This window comes from Bufo gargarizans, chromosome 6 (assembly GCF_014858855.1).
Source record: "Bufo gargarizans isolate SCDJY-AF-19 chromosome 6, ASM1485885v1, whole genome shotgun sequence".
In the NCBI taxonomy this organism is placed as follows: domain Eukaryota; kingdom Metazoa; phylum Chordata; class Amphibia; order Anura; family Bufonidae; genus Bufo; species Bufo gargarizans.
In genome coordinates, this window is record NC_058085.1 from 213,981,597 (window position 1) to 213,995,199 (window position 13,603).

General features: G+C 42.2%; 1 protein-coding gene across 4 annotated transcripts in view; it reads right to left on the reverse strand.

The window, feature by feature from the left end:
• Positions 1-13,603, reverse strand: part of ERCC6 (ERCC excision repair 6, chromatin remodeling factor) — a 241,077-nt gene that overhangs the window by 138,239 nt on the left and 89,235 nt on the right. For all 4 annotated transcript variants that reach the window (XR_006390375.1, XM_044297289.1, XM_044297290.1 and 1 more), the window contains one exon: positions 1,100-1,235. Coding sequence is in view for 3 of the 4 variants with exons in the window: in XM_044297289.1 (XP_044153224.1) it covers positions 1,100-1,235 (136 nt within the window). In the remaining variant the exon portion in view is untranslated. The remainder of the gene's footprint in view (positions 1-1,099; positions 1,236-13,603) is intronic.

Consider the following 13,603-nt stretch of genomic DNA (forward strand, 5'->3'; position numbering starts at 1 on the left):
GGGTGTCGGCAATGTGTTTCTGCCGCTGGCTATATTTGTATATTAAACATTAATCATTGGTGGCGCAGTGTAAGATCCTGAATAGGACAAAGGGAAAAATAGTTATAAAAAAAAAAAAAAAAAAAAAGTATAATTTCCCAATTTTACATATAATATATAAACAGTAAATAAAATATTACATATCGCCACGTCCGAAAAGTCCAAAACATTAAAAAAAATGTAAAAGAAAAAGAAAAACTGTCAACCTGTCCCCCCCAAAAATAGGATAGGACTGTTTTGTTCTAATATGGGCCGGACGTTCCACAAAATGCGGAATGCACGCGGCTTTTTTTTGCGTGGTATTGAATGGAATCTAGTATCTGAATACTTTTTTATGGTATGGAAACAAACCCTGGTTTGTACCACACTTTAATTTACAGAATGGCCATGACCTGGAAATTGGGGCTGCAGCTATCCATTATTATTAGTAATCAAGTATTCGAGCACTCAAATAAGGAAAAAATAAATAATTAAAAGAACTTTTTCCTTTCTAAAAACTCATCAGCCCCAATGACATCAGTCCTAAGCTCCATCAGCCCCCTCCATGCCATCAGCCCCTCCTCCAGTGCCACCATTAATCCCTCCTAGCCATCAGTCCCTAGTGCCAGTAAACACTTACCTTTCCTGCTAGGGGTGCTGCCTACACTCCACAGCTCTTCCAGCCTCTTCTTCACACACTGCACTGTCCTCCTGACGTCACACAGTGTCAGGTCATAGTGCGTGCTTACATGCACTATATCTTGACGAGGTGTGCATGTCAGGATACAGTGACTGATTAACATGACGTCACATGGCCAAGGTAAAGCAGCGAGAAGGCCTCGGTGTTACTGCGAGTGACAATGCCTTCTCAAACAGTTCATTGGCATCACTTTGGTAACAGGTGCTGATTAAATTGGTCTTTTACCTTCACTATGACATGACACTAGTTTAATGAAAAACTTCTTCTAACAAAATATGCCCACATAGTGAAAGACATGCTCTATAATAAACTATTTCAACTCAAACTGCAATAAAGTACAATGTCTTAGGAAATATCTATGAATTAATGTAGTCTGGTTACCTTTTTACCAGCAAAGCTCCCACTCTCGTGAAGTACAGCTACACGGAGTTTAGGCCACCAAGTATGAAACTCCTTCACCCATTGGTGCATGACAGTAGTTGGACACACAATGATACTAGGACCCAAGCCTTCATACCTGGAAAAATAAATTCTATATTTACAATGCATTCAGAACGTTTTCAGAGACTTTCAGTTAAGTTTAAATCCCCCCTTTCCCAATTTTACATATAAAATATATAAACAATAAATAAACATATTACATAGTGCTGCGTCCGAAAAGTCCAAATTATTAAAAATTATAAAAAAATATCTCCTATGCGGTGAGCATTCGCCATTTTTTTTGTCACCCTATCACCCCCAAAAAATAGGATAGGACTGTTCTATTATGGGCCGAACGTTTCATAAAATGCAAAATGCACGCGGCTTTCTTTTTGTTGTTTTTTTTTTGTGTGGTATTGAGTATCTCAATACTTTTTGATGGCTACGAAAGCTAATCAAAATTTTGGTATCGAAACAACCCTACGCCGATCTGATCAAAATTTTGATTCGGTTTCGATTTGGCGACTAAAAATTTAAATTTGGCTCCTAAATTTTTCAGTTCAGGAGCCAATGGCTACTAGGTATTTTTTTTTGTCTGGAGCACTGGTTAAGAACTTGGATTTTGCCTCTGTACTGTGCCTGTACATCTATATAAAACACATACACAGATTATAAACACACACACACACATACATATTATATATATATATATATATATATATATATATATATATATATATATACACACACACACACGCACATAACATATATACACACACACACACACATACAGTACAGACCAAAAGTTTGGACACACCTTCTCATTCAAAGAGTTTTCTTTATTTTCATGACTATGAAAATTGTAGATTCACACTGAAGGCATCAAAACTATGAATTAACACATGTGGAATTATATACATAACAAAAAAGTGTGAAACAACTGAAAATATGTCATATTCTAGGTTCTTCAAAGTAGCCACCTTTTGCTTTGATTACTGCTTTGCACACTCTTGGCATTCTCTTGATGAGCTTAAAGAGGTAGTCACCTGAAATGGTCTTCCAACAGTAGAGGAGTTGAAGGAGTTCCCAGAGATGCTTAGCGCTTGTTGTCCCTTTTGCCTTCACTCTGCGGTACAGCTCACCCCAAACCATCTCGAATGGGTTCAGGTCCGGTGACTGTGGAGGCCAGGTCATCTGGCGCAGCACCCCATCACTCTCCCTCATGGTCAAATAGCCCTTACACAGCCTGGAGGTCTGTTTGGGGTCATTGTCCTGTTGAAAAATAAATGATGGTCCAACTAAACGCAAACCGGATGGAATAGCATGCCACTGCAAGATGCTGTGGTAGCCATGCTGGTTCAGTATGCCTTCAATTTTGAATAAATCCCCAACAGTGTCACCAGCAAAGCACCATCACACCTCCTCCTCCATGCTTCATGGTGGGAACCAGACGACATGTAGAGTCCATCCGTTCACCTTTTCTGCGTCGCACAAAGACACGGTGGTTGGAACCAAAGATCTCAAATTTGGACTCATCAGACCAAAGCACAGATTTCCACTGGTCTTTTTTTTTTTTTTTTTCAATATTCTTTTTATTGATTTTTCAAAGTTATAAGGAATAACAATAGAGGTACATTGTATATGTGGAGAGGAGTAAATCAGTTTTACAATAGAAGTTATGACAATGCACAGCTAAAGATCAAATATTACAATCGGTCAGATCTAATCATATAAGGATAAAGCATAATTCATGAACAAAGTGAGTGACGGAAGGAAGTGGTGTAAATGTGATATTTCAAATTGAAGTATTCCTTGTTCCGTCCATGATGAGAAAATGGAAAGAACTGTAAAAGGAGGATACAACAAAGGGAGGGGAGGGGGGGGGATATAAGGGGGGGGGGGGGGGAAGGGGGGGATGGGGTGAACAAGGGAGGACCTCGCAAAATGTTGTGGATTGTGAGCACCTTAGGTGATGTTTAAATTTAATCTGATAATAATTGTAGCACCTGAGTGGAAGCGCGGCATTTAACCCAGCTATCCCATATCTTAAGAAATCTCGAGTGAGCTCTCAGTTCCCACGCTGATAGCTCCTCCATATGGAAAATATGGTTAACTTTGTGTAGCCACTGTGAGATGGTGGGAGAACTTGGTTGGTTCCAGTGTTGAGGAATCAATAGCTTAGCTGCAGCTGTAAGGTGCTGGAAAAGTGTCCTATTGTTCGGTGGTATATCATCTAGACGGATGTTGAGGAATATAGAGGCTAGAGTTGGGTCTTGTGTTAGGGTGCATATCTTTTTTATGTAGCTGAGTACTTGTGTCCAAAATGGTTTGATTACTGGACATTCCCACCACATGTGGATATATGTGCCTCTTGATCCTTTACATTTCCAGCATGTGTCTGAGTTTAGGCATGTCATCTGCTTAAGTCTCACGGGCGTTCGGTACCATCTAGTGACTATCTTATATGAGTTTTCTTGGAGTCGGGTACATCTAGAAATACTATGCGATTTGATACATATTTGTTTGGTTTCTGCAGTGGACCAGGTGGTATTTAGATCCTTTTCCCAAGCACCCAGGTAGCCTCTGGCGTATGGATATTTAATCTGTTGTAAGATGTTATAAATCTGTGATAACAAATGTTTTGGAGGATTGGAGGAGGCCGCTAATTTTTCGAATAGTGTGAGTTCTCTGGAGCTAGTGGCTTGGTTAAGATATGGTTTTATTAGAGAGCGGACATGTGCTTTATGTAGCGTATGCATTGGAATGTGGTTGAGTGGGTCATCTAACTGTTCCGGGATAAGAAAGGAGTGTAGCGTTATGGAGCTGACATCTTCAAACCTTAAACCTGTATTCTTATATTTCTCCTGATGTAGTTCTGCGATATCAGTTATCGTCATTAAGGGGGATAATACAGGACTGAGGGAGTCCATGTACTGGTACCACAGTGAGGGTGGTTTGTGTGATCACATTTAGTGTGAGTTGGGAAACGGGTTTTTCTTTTTTCTTCGACAGCATTGCTCTGAGAGGGGTTGTAGCTAGTATGCTCTCTAATGGAAGCCAGAGTTTATTTTTTTCCGTCCTCAGCCAAAATACTATCCTGGCAAGATGTGTGGCTTCGTAGTATAGTCTCCAATCAGGAACCGACATACCTCCTCTTGATTTATGCTGAGCTAATAGGTTTCGGTTCAATCGGGGTTTTTTGCCGCCCCAAAGGTAGTTACTAACAATTCTGTGTAGTTTATTGAAAAAAGATGATGGGAGTGGTATCGGGAGAGTCTGAAACAGGTACGTCAGCTTAGGAAGTAGTATCGCCTTTATAAGGTTTTTTCGTCCCATCCAAGACAAAAAAGGTAAGGACCACGAGGACAATATTTGGCTAAAAGGTATTTGGAATTTGGGCATAGTTGAGTGAGTATAGTTCGCTCCATTTAGAGCTAATTTTTATACCTAGGTATGTGATATATGCTTTTGGCCAATGAAAGGGATATTGGGTGCGTAAAATATCTATTTCTTCCTCACCGATATTAAACCCCAACGCTTCTGACTTGGAGGCATTTATTTTGAAGTTAGATAAAATGCCATACTTCCTTAACACATTCTGCAGTGCTGGGAAGGCGATAGAGGGATTTGACAAAGTCAATAAAATATCATCTGCGTAAGCAGCGGCTGTATGCTCATGTTTGCCGTCACTAAATCCCTTTATATCTGGGTGAAGTCTAATGGAAGCTAATAGTGGTTCGAGTGAAAGGGCAAAAAGGATCGGCGAGAGTGGGCAGCCCTGTCTTGTCCCGTTACATATATGAAAAGGTGCTGATAGGTTTTGGTTTAAACGTAGTCTCGCTGAGGGGGTATCATACATTAAAAAGATGGCCTTAACAAACTCTTGTGGGATACCAAAGTGTAGAAGTACCTGTTTCATGAAGGTCCAGTCCACCCTGTCGAAGGCCTTCTCGGCGTCGGTACCCAGCAGGACCAGGGGGATTTTCTTCTGATTAGCTATTTGAATGATGGAGAGAATTCTCAGTGTGTTGTCCTTCCCCTCCCTTCCGGACACAAACCCCACCTGCTCAGGAGATATCAAAGAGGGTATCAAAGGTTTAAGTCTATTGGCCAGTAAGCTTGCGTATAATTTTAAGTCTGTATTTAACAGGGAAATTGGCCTATAGCTTCCACATTGGTTGGCATCTTTCCCTTCCTTGTGAATTAAGGTGATGTAGGCTTCAAGGGCCTTTTTTGGTATGCTAGACCCTGACCCGGACCCGGTGCTTTCTGTTTAGGACAGCTTCGCAGGGCGGACTGAACCTCCATCTGTGTGAAAGGTTTCAACAGGTTTGTGTATACACTGGGGTCTAGTTTAGGCAGAGATGCACGGGATAGGAAATTTGATATTGCCGAGAGAGTGTCCTGCGTATTCTTCTGTTTCTCTGAGGAACGCAGTTGGTATAAAGAAGTGTAGAAGTTAATAAATTCTTTTTCAATCTTTCCGGGATCAGTAGTAGTGATTCCTTCTTTATCCTTAATTTCCCTAATGAAAATGTGGGGCTTTCTTCTTTTGATGAGGGACATCATCGATTTTGATGCTTTATCTCCATGGGCATAAAAGGAATGTTTTACTGACATATATAGTTTGGCTGAGTTTTTGTTTAATAAATCTCTAAGCTGTAGTCGGGATTCTGTGAGCTTTTGGAGGATTGGCGCTATAAGGGATTGTTTATGAAGTTTTTCGAGGTGGGAAATCGTCATCTGTAGGGATCTGATTTCTTGCTCCCTCCGTTTTTTACGGTATGTGCCTACAGATATAAACTCGCCCCCGATGGTTGCTTTATGTGCCTCCCATACTACTGGCGTAGAGACTTCTATATTATTATTCAACTCGAAGTAGGAGTTGAGACTGTCTGTGATTCTTTTTTGGTCCTCTGTAGTGGAGAGAAGGGTTTCATTGAGTCTCCAAGGTGGCCGTATTTCTGGGCGATCTGACATTAGTATATGAATTCCTAACGGAGAGTGATCTGAATGTACTCCTGAGCCTATTGAGGCTGATTGAACATTAGTGAGGGATGATTGTTGGAGAAAGAAGTAGTCAATTCTGTGGTAAGAATTGTGTGGTGGTGAGTATAAAGTGTAATCCTTCGCCGATGGATGGAGAAAACGCCACACATCAGTCAAGGACAGCATCTGCAATGACTTCTTAATATGTCTTAGTGCCTTATATGAGAGAGCAGTTCTTCCAGAGGAGGTGTCTAGGAGCGGGTCAAGTGCAACATTGAAATCGCCACCTATCACCAGGATTCCTTTCGTCATGCTATGTATTAGTGTCATATTATCTCTGATCCATTGGGGTTGTTGTGTGTTGGGGGCGTAAAGGTTCGCTAATGTGATCTGTTTACCATTTAGTAACCCGATGAGAACTAATAGTCTGCCTTCTTTATCTCTATACGAGCTCTCCAGTTCAAAAGTGGTGTGCTTAGAGAAGGCTATGGCCACCCCTCTGGAGTTCTTTGTGGGGGTATGTGAGTGGTGCCACTGATTGTAAAAATGCTTTTGGAATGTTGGTGTCCTTTCTGCGAGGAAGTGGGTTTCCTGAAGGAATAAGACATCAGCGCGGGATTTTTTCAGGGCTTGGAGCACTTGACTGCGTTTAATTGGAGAGTTCAGGCCTCTGACATTATATGTGATTAAGTGTACAGTAGTCATGGAGGAGGATGACAAGGTAGTACTCGAGTGATGTGGGTGTACCAGGGTGCTGTATGATAATAGTATGTGGGGTCCAAGGATTGTGGTTTAGAGGGGGGTGTGGGATGGGTAGAGAACAAGTAAGTGAGACTTGTCCGTGAGAGTATTGAATATAACATTTGGGGTGGAGTGAACATGTAAGAAAACAGTACCAAATAAAACAGTACTAGCATATATGCTAACATTGTAAGTAACAGCCCTGAGGGCGATATCATTTTTGACGTAGTTTTGAATAAAATAAGAGGTCTCAGAATTCCGAAAGGTATAGATCGGGACGGAGGAGTACATCCGAGTCCACTCTCTAGTCATGAGGAGTAGTGGTGAAGGGTGGAAGGGAGAGCCGCACAATCCCCTGTAAGTATGGGGGAGCCCTTTGTCTCGGTGATCCCTTATGTGGTGTCACAGCTCTCCCCTCCACCCCAACCCATCGATTGAACCGCATAAACAGAAATGCACTCAACAAGTAGTGTTACCATAATAAACATTGAACGTAATCTGCATTCATACTGTGTAGGCTGGATTCAGGGGGGGGGTAGCAGTGAGTGGGCATCTCCCGAAATAGATCAGTTCTCAGGTGGGGTCAACGTCTAGTCGTCTCGGAGTCAGTTTTCCCTGACGTTTTTTGCTGCGGCTCTTCCTTTCTGCTCCAATAGTTTCCCATGGTGTGGGGGGAGGGACCATCGGCAGGCTGGTGAGGTCATGTATCGGTGCCCAGTCTGGGATGTCCACATCTGTGATTTGCAATGCTGATAGGATTCCTTCCAATTCGGAGTGTTCTCTCAGAATATATCTTTTCCCTTCAACATTAAAGGAGAGGCCAAATGGGAAAAGCCATCTGTAAGGGATGTTCCTGTGACGCAGGACCTCTGTTAAAGGGCGGAGCATGTTCCTTTTAGACAGGGTGATTCTGGCTAGGTCCTGATAAATTGAGATTTCAGACCCCTCTATTTTGACCATGGGTTTGACACGAGCAAACTTCAGGATATCGTCTCTCACTCTGGAATTGAATAGACGACAAATTACGTCTCTCGGTGGGTCTGACCCTTGTGGTTTGGAGCGGAGCGCTCTGTGTGCTCTTTCGATGGAGATCTCCAACACATATTTATCTCCTAGAATGGCAGAGAATATTTGTTTGACTGTATCTAGTAAGGCTTCTGTGGAGATGGATTCTGGAACCCCCTTAAGTCTCAAGTTGTTGCGCCTTGCTCTATTCTCCTGGTCTTCCATCCAGTTAACAATTTTATTCATGTGTGTCTGGCATGATGAGAAATTTGCAGAAGTCGCCTCTGTATACGAAACTATTTGTGCTTGCGTAGATTCTAATTGTTCCACTCTTCCTCCCATACATTTCATTTCTTGTTTTATATCCTGTAGTTCCTTCACTACTGGTTCTAGTGCTCTTGAGAGTGCTTGCCCTAGGAACGCTCTGGATATGGGTAGACTCGTGTCATCCTCCTGATCGCTGTCCATCTCTGGAGGGTTGTTACTTGTGGTATTTTTGAGCAAAGAGTCCGTGGGTGTGGGTCTTTGTGTATGGGAGGTCTTTGTGGGTGGCGCAGGTGGACGTTTCTGCATGTAGGAGTCCAGAGAGCCTGTAAGACACTTAGTGGAGGTAGGCCTGGGTTTGCCTGGGCCAATTTTAACCATCACTATTCAAACAGATAGCCAGAATTGTCGCTCCTTTTGTTGTGTGAGCGTTAAGAGTATTAGGTCAGTGTGGGAAGAACCGTCGGACCTTCTTATTCTCTTATCACGTGGCCCTCGATGGCGGCGGCTGCTAATTACATGAGGATTTGCATAATGATGCCTCTTTTAATCTTCTAAGAAGAGGCTGAAAATATTGGGCCAGAGACCCTGAAGATTGTTTGATATGAATTATTCTCTGATTAGAGAGGTGATGCAGTATAAAGCAGGGATGAACGTCTATTTGACTCTGCAGAAAACTCTGCCCCTCTTTTGTAGCTCAGTAGCAGGCACTTCTTTACTGCTATGTGGGTAGTTAGGTGATATTTGCACCCATACAACCAACACTAATGGATCTATAGTGGTGTTAGGGACTTCTCCTATTTAAGAATAGTAATGATAGGCTTCTCATAGACCGGAGTGCTATGTCCCTTTAAATATACTTTTAGAATAGGTCTCCTGTGTTGAATATGGAAGTCCAGTAAAAATTTAAGGCTGTGCCTTCAGTGGAGGAAAATACTTTTTTCACCTTTTTGTATAAGGCAGTCTAAGTGAGGTATCACTATTTGTCCGCTGAAGTATCTGCTGAAGGGATTCACATTAGTTGCAGTCCACAAATCAGTGTGATTCAGCTGTACCTATGCTGTGATCTGCTATTGATTTATAATGCCTGATGATACTGGCACAGTTCGTGTTTAAACAGAGGGAGACTCTAGTGCAAGTGGGTTAATCCTATTATAAGGTGAGCTCCAGGGCAATTACCAGCCCCACTGAGGTGCCCTTTACCACTGTGGGAGTTCCCTCTGCAGCACACACTACAGCTCCCTTCAGGTGCCGGGAGATAGGCGCGGCGGGATCTATGGATCGCAGTCTCAATGGAAGCTGCTCAGCGTTCCTAGCTGTTGGTAGTTTCGGCCGGAACTACTTTCACCCGAATCAGCCGCGGTCCAGCTCCGGTTAAGTACAGCACTAACCTTGATATAGTTTGCTCGGGCTGCCGGTGTCAGTGACAGGTGTTTCACCTGTGTCCCCTTCAGTATGCCGATTAATTTAAATCTTCAGGAGCCGGACTATTTCCTCTCGGTCGGCTCTATGTCTCCGCCGGATGCGCTGACTCCAGTGTCTGTTACGTGCTGGCTGAGCTTTCCAGCATTGATTTCTTTCTTTTCAATAAAATCTTTGGTTCAAAAGGAGCCCTGTATCTTGCTTGGGGAAAGGGCTACTCTTCTCCACTCGGCCTCAGCTCCTTGTTGGGCGCGCAGATACAGGCGCCTGCAGGGGGAACAGGCCCCGCGTCTGGGAACAGAAGTGTCGTCTTTTATAAGGCACAATATAGAAAATAAGGCAGCTGGGTCTTCTCCCCTTCTTGTCAAAGCTTTCAGAGCCACTTAATTTAGCTGTTAGTGGCCTTTAAATGATAAATTTAGGCTGAAAGAGCAGGAGCCAGATTTCCACTGGTCTAATGTCCATTCCATGTGTTCTTTAGCCCAAACAAGTCTCTTCTGCTTGTTGCCTGTCCTTAGCAGTGGTTTCCTAGCAGATATTCTACCGTGAAGGCCTGATTCACACAGTCTCCTCTTATAGAGATGTGTTCTAGAGATGTGTCTGCTGCTAGAACTCTGTGTGGCAATGACCTGGTCTCTAATCTGAGCTGCTGTTAACCTGCGATTTCTGAGGCTGGTGACTCGGATGAATTTATCCTCCGCAGCAGAGGTGACCCTTGGTCTTCCTTTCCTGGGGCGGTCCGCATGCGAGCCAGTTTCTGTGTAGCGCTTGATGGTTTTTGTGACTGCACTTGGGGACACTTTCAAAGTTTTCCCAATTTTTCGGACTGACCGACCTTCATTTCTTAAAGTAATGATGGCCACTCGTTTTTCTTTACTTAGCTGCTTTTTTCTTGCCATAATACAAATTCTAACAGTCTATTCAGTAGGACTATCAGCTGTGTATCCACCTGACTTCTCCACAACGCAACTGATCGTCCCAACCCCATTTATAAGGCAAGAAATCCCACTTATTAAACCTGACAGGGCACACCTATGAAGTGAAAACCATTTCAGGTGACTACCTCTTGAAGCTCATCAAGAGAATGCCAAGAGTGTGCAAAGCCGTAATCAAAGCAAAAGGTGGCTACTTTGAAGAACCTAGAATATGACATATTTTCAGTTGTTTCACACTTTTTTGTTATGTATATAATTCCATAGGTGTTAATTCACAGTTTTGATGCCTTCAGTGTGAATCTACAATTTTCATAGTCATGAAAACAAAGAAAACTCTTTGAATGAGAAGGTGTGTCCAAACTTTTGGTCTGTACTGTACACAGGTGAAACTTGAAAAATTTGAATATTGTTAAGTTATTTCAGCAATGCAACTTAAAAGGTGAAACTAATATACGAGATAGACTCATTACATGCAAAGTGAGATATTTCAAGCTTTTGTTATAATTTGGATGATTATGGCTTACGGCTTATGAAACCCCAAAGTCACAATTTTGAGGTACCCTTTGCTTAGGGGGTATGGATTAATTAGCTGACTAGAGTATGACACTTTGAGCCTAGAATATTGAACCTTTCCACAAAATTCTAATTTTAAGCTGCATTAATGCAATTCCTTTTAATTTGCATTACTGAAATAAATGGACTTTTGCACAATTATCTAATTTTTTTAGTTTCACCTGTGTGTATGTATAATATATCTATCTAGATATAGAGCGGCACTGCTTTGTGATCATGAAAATATTTCAGCATACAAGGAGTTTAATGGATCTAACCACACTGAGCCATCTTGTGCACATAGTGACAGTGGAAAAATCAGGTTAACCCTTTCATGACCAAGGGTCATTGATGCCCTAGTGTCCAGGTCAAAATTTACAAATCTGACATGCGTCACTTTATGTGGTAATAGCTTTGGAACACTTTTACTTATCCACGCCATTCTGAGATTGTTTTCTCGTGACACATTGTACTTCATGATAATCATATATTTGAGTCAATATATTTCACCTTTATTTATGAAAAAATCCCAAATTTACCAAAAAGGTGGAAAAATTCACAATTTTCCAAATTTCAATTTCTCTACTTCTAAAACAGAAAGTCATACCTAATAAAATATTTATTACTTAACATTCCCCATATGTCTACTTTATGTTGGCATCATTTTGGAAATGTCATTTTATTTTTTTAGGACGTTAGAAGGCTTAGAAGTTTAGAAGCAATTCTTACAATTTTTAAGAAAATTTCCAAAACCCACTTTTTAAGGACCAGTTCAGGTCTGAAGTCACTTTGTGGGGCTTACATAGTGGAAACCCCCATAAATGACCCCATTGTAGAAACTACACCCCTCAAGTTACTCAAAACTGATTTTACAAACTATGTTAACCCTTTAGGCGTTCCACAAGAATTAAAGGAAAATGGAGATGAAATTTCTAAATTTCACATTTTTGGCAGATTTTCCATTTTATAAAAAAAAATTCTTTAACACATTGAGGGTTAACAGCCAAACAAAACTCAATATTTATTACCCTGATTCCGCGGTTTACATAAACACCCCACATGTGGTCGTAAACTGCTGTACGGGAGCACGGCAGGGCGCAGAAGGAAAGGAATGCCATACGGTTTTTGGAAGGCAGATTGTGCTGGATTGGTTTTCTGAACGCCATATGTTTTTTATTTTTCTGCCGATCGTCTTGTGCACGGGCTCGTTTTTTGCAGAAAGTGTTGAGGTTTATATTGGTACCATTTTTGGGTACATAGGATTTTTTGATCATTCATTATTACACTTTATGGGGCAAGGTGACGCAAAAATTGGCTGTTTTGGAACAGTTTTCATCTATTTATTTTTACAGCGTTCATCTGAGGAGTTAGGTCATGTGATAGTTTTATAGAGAAGATCGTTACGGACGTGGCAATACCTAATATGTATACTTTTTCTTATTTATTTTAGTTTTACACAATAGCATTTCTGAAACCAAAAAAATGATGTTTTAGTGTCTCTATAGTCTGAGAACCATAGCTTTTTTATTTTTTGGGCGATTGTCTTAAATAGGGTATCATTTTTTGTGGGACGAGGTGACGGTTTGATTGGTACTATTTTGGGGGTCATGCGCCTTTTTGATCGCTTGCTGTTGCACTTTTTGTGATGTAAGGTGACAAAAATTGCTTTTTTTTTTACACAGTTTTTATTTTATTCTTTTATGGTGTTTATCGGACGGGGTCTATCATGTGATATCTTTATAGAGACGGTCGTTACGGACGCAGTGATACCTAATATGTGTCTTTTTTTTTTTTTAGGAAAAAAAAGGCATTTTTTTTTTATTTAACTTTTTTTATTTTTACTTTTATTTTTTTTCACATTTAAGTTTTTTTGTCAAGTCCCTCTTGGATCATGAAGATCCAGTGGGGCTGATGGCTGTACTATACTTTGCAATGCTCTTGCATTGCAAAGTGTAATACATTCAGATGCCCTGTAGGTGGCAACAGCGGACGCTTTTGCAAAGCGTCCGGTTGCCAGGGCAACCATCGGGGCTGCCATCGCAGCGCAGCAGCCCCGATGGTGGAGAGAGGGAGCCCCCTCCCTCCATTAACCCCATAGATGCCGCTGCCGCGGCATCTCTGGGGTTACAGCAGAGTGTCAGCATAGTGCTGACACTCTGATGATGGCGGCGGTTCAGGAATGGAGCCGCCGCCATCAAACACAGCAGGGGGGCAGACCGAGGGGGGGGGGGAGGGGGTTGGAAGGGGGGGGGGAGCAGCGCTGGAAGGGGGGGGGGGATTGAAATTGTCACGGCCAGCAGGAGGGGGCACTGGAGGACACAAGATGGGGCACAGATGGAGGGGCACTGTGGACATGGAAATGCTGGACAGATCGGCACAGAACGGGTGGCGTCTGCACGGATCGGGGTGGAGGGGGGCTGCACGGATTGGGGGGGGGCACGAGGACACTGATTTCAGGCTCTGATCTGCAGAGCGCAGATCAGAGCCTGAAACCGGCATTTTTTCACTGACGCGATCCGATTGGTTAGTCTGCACAGACTAACCAATCGGATCGATT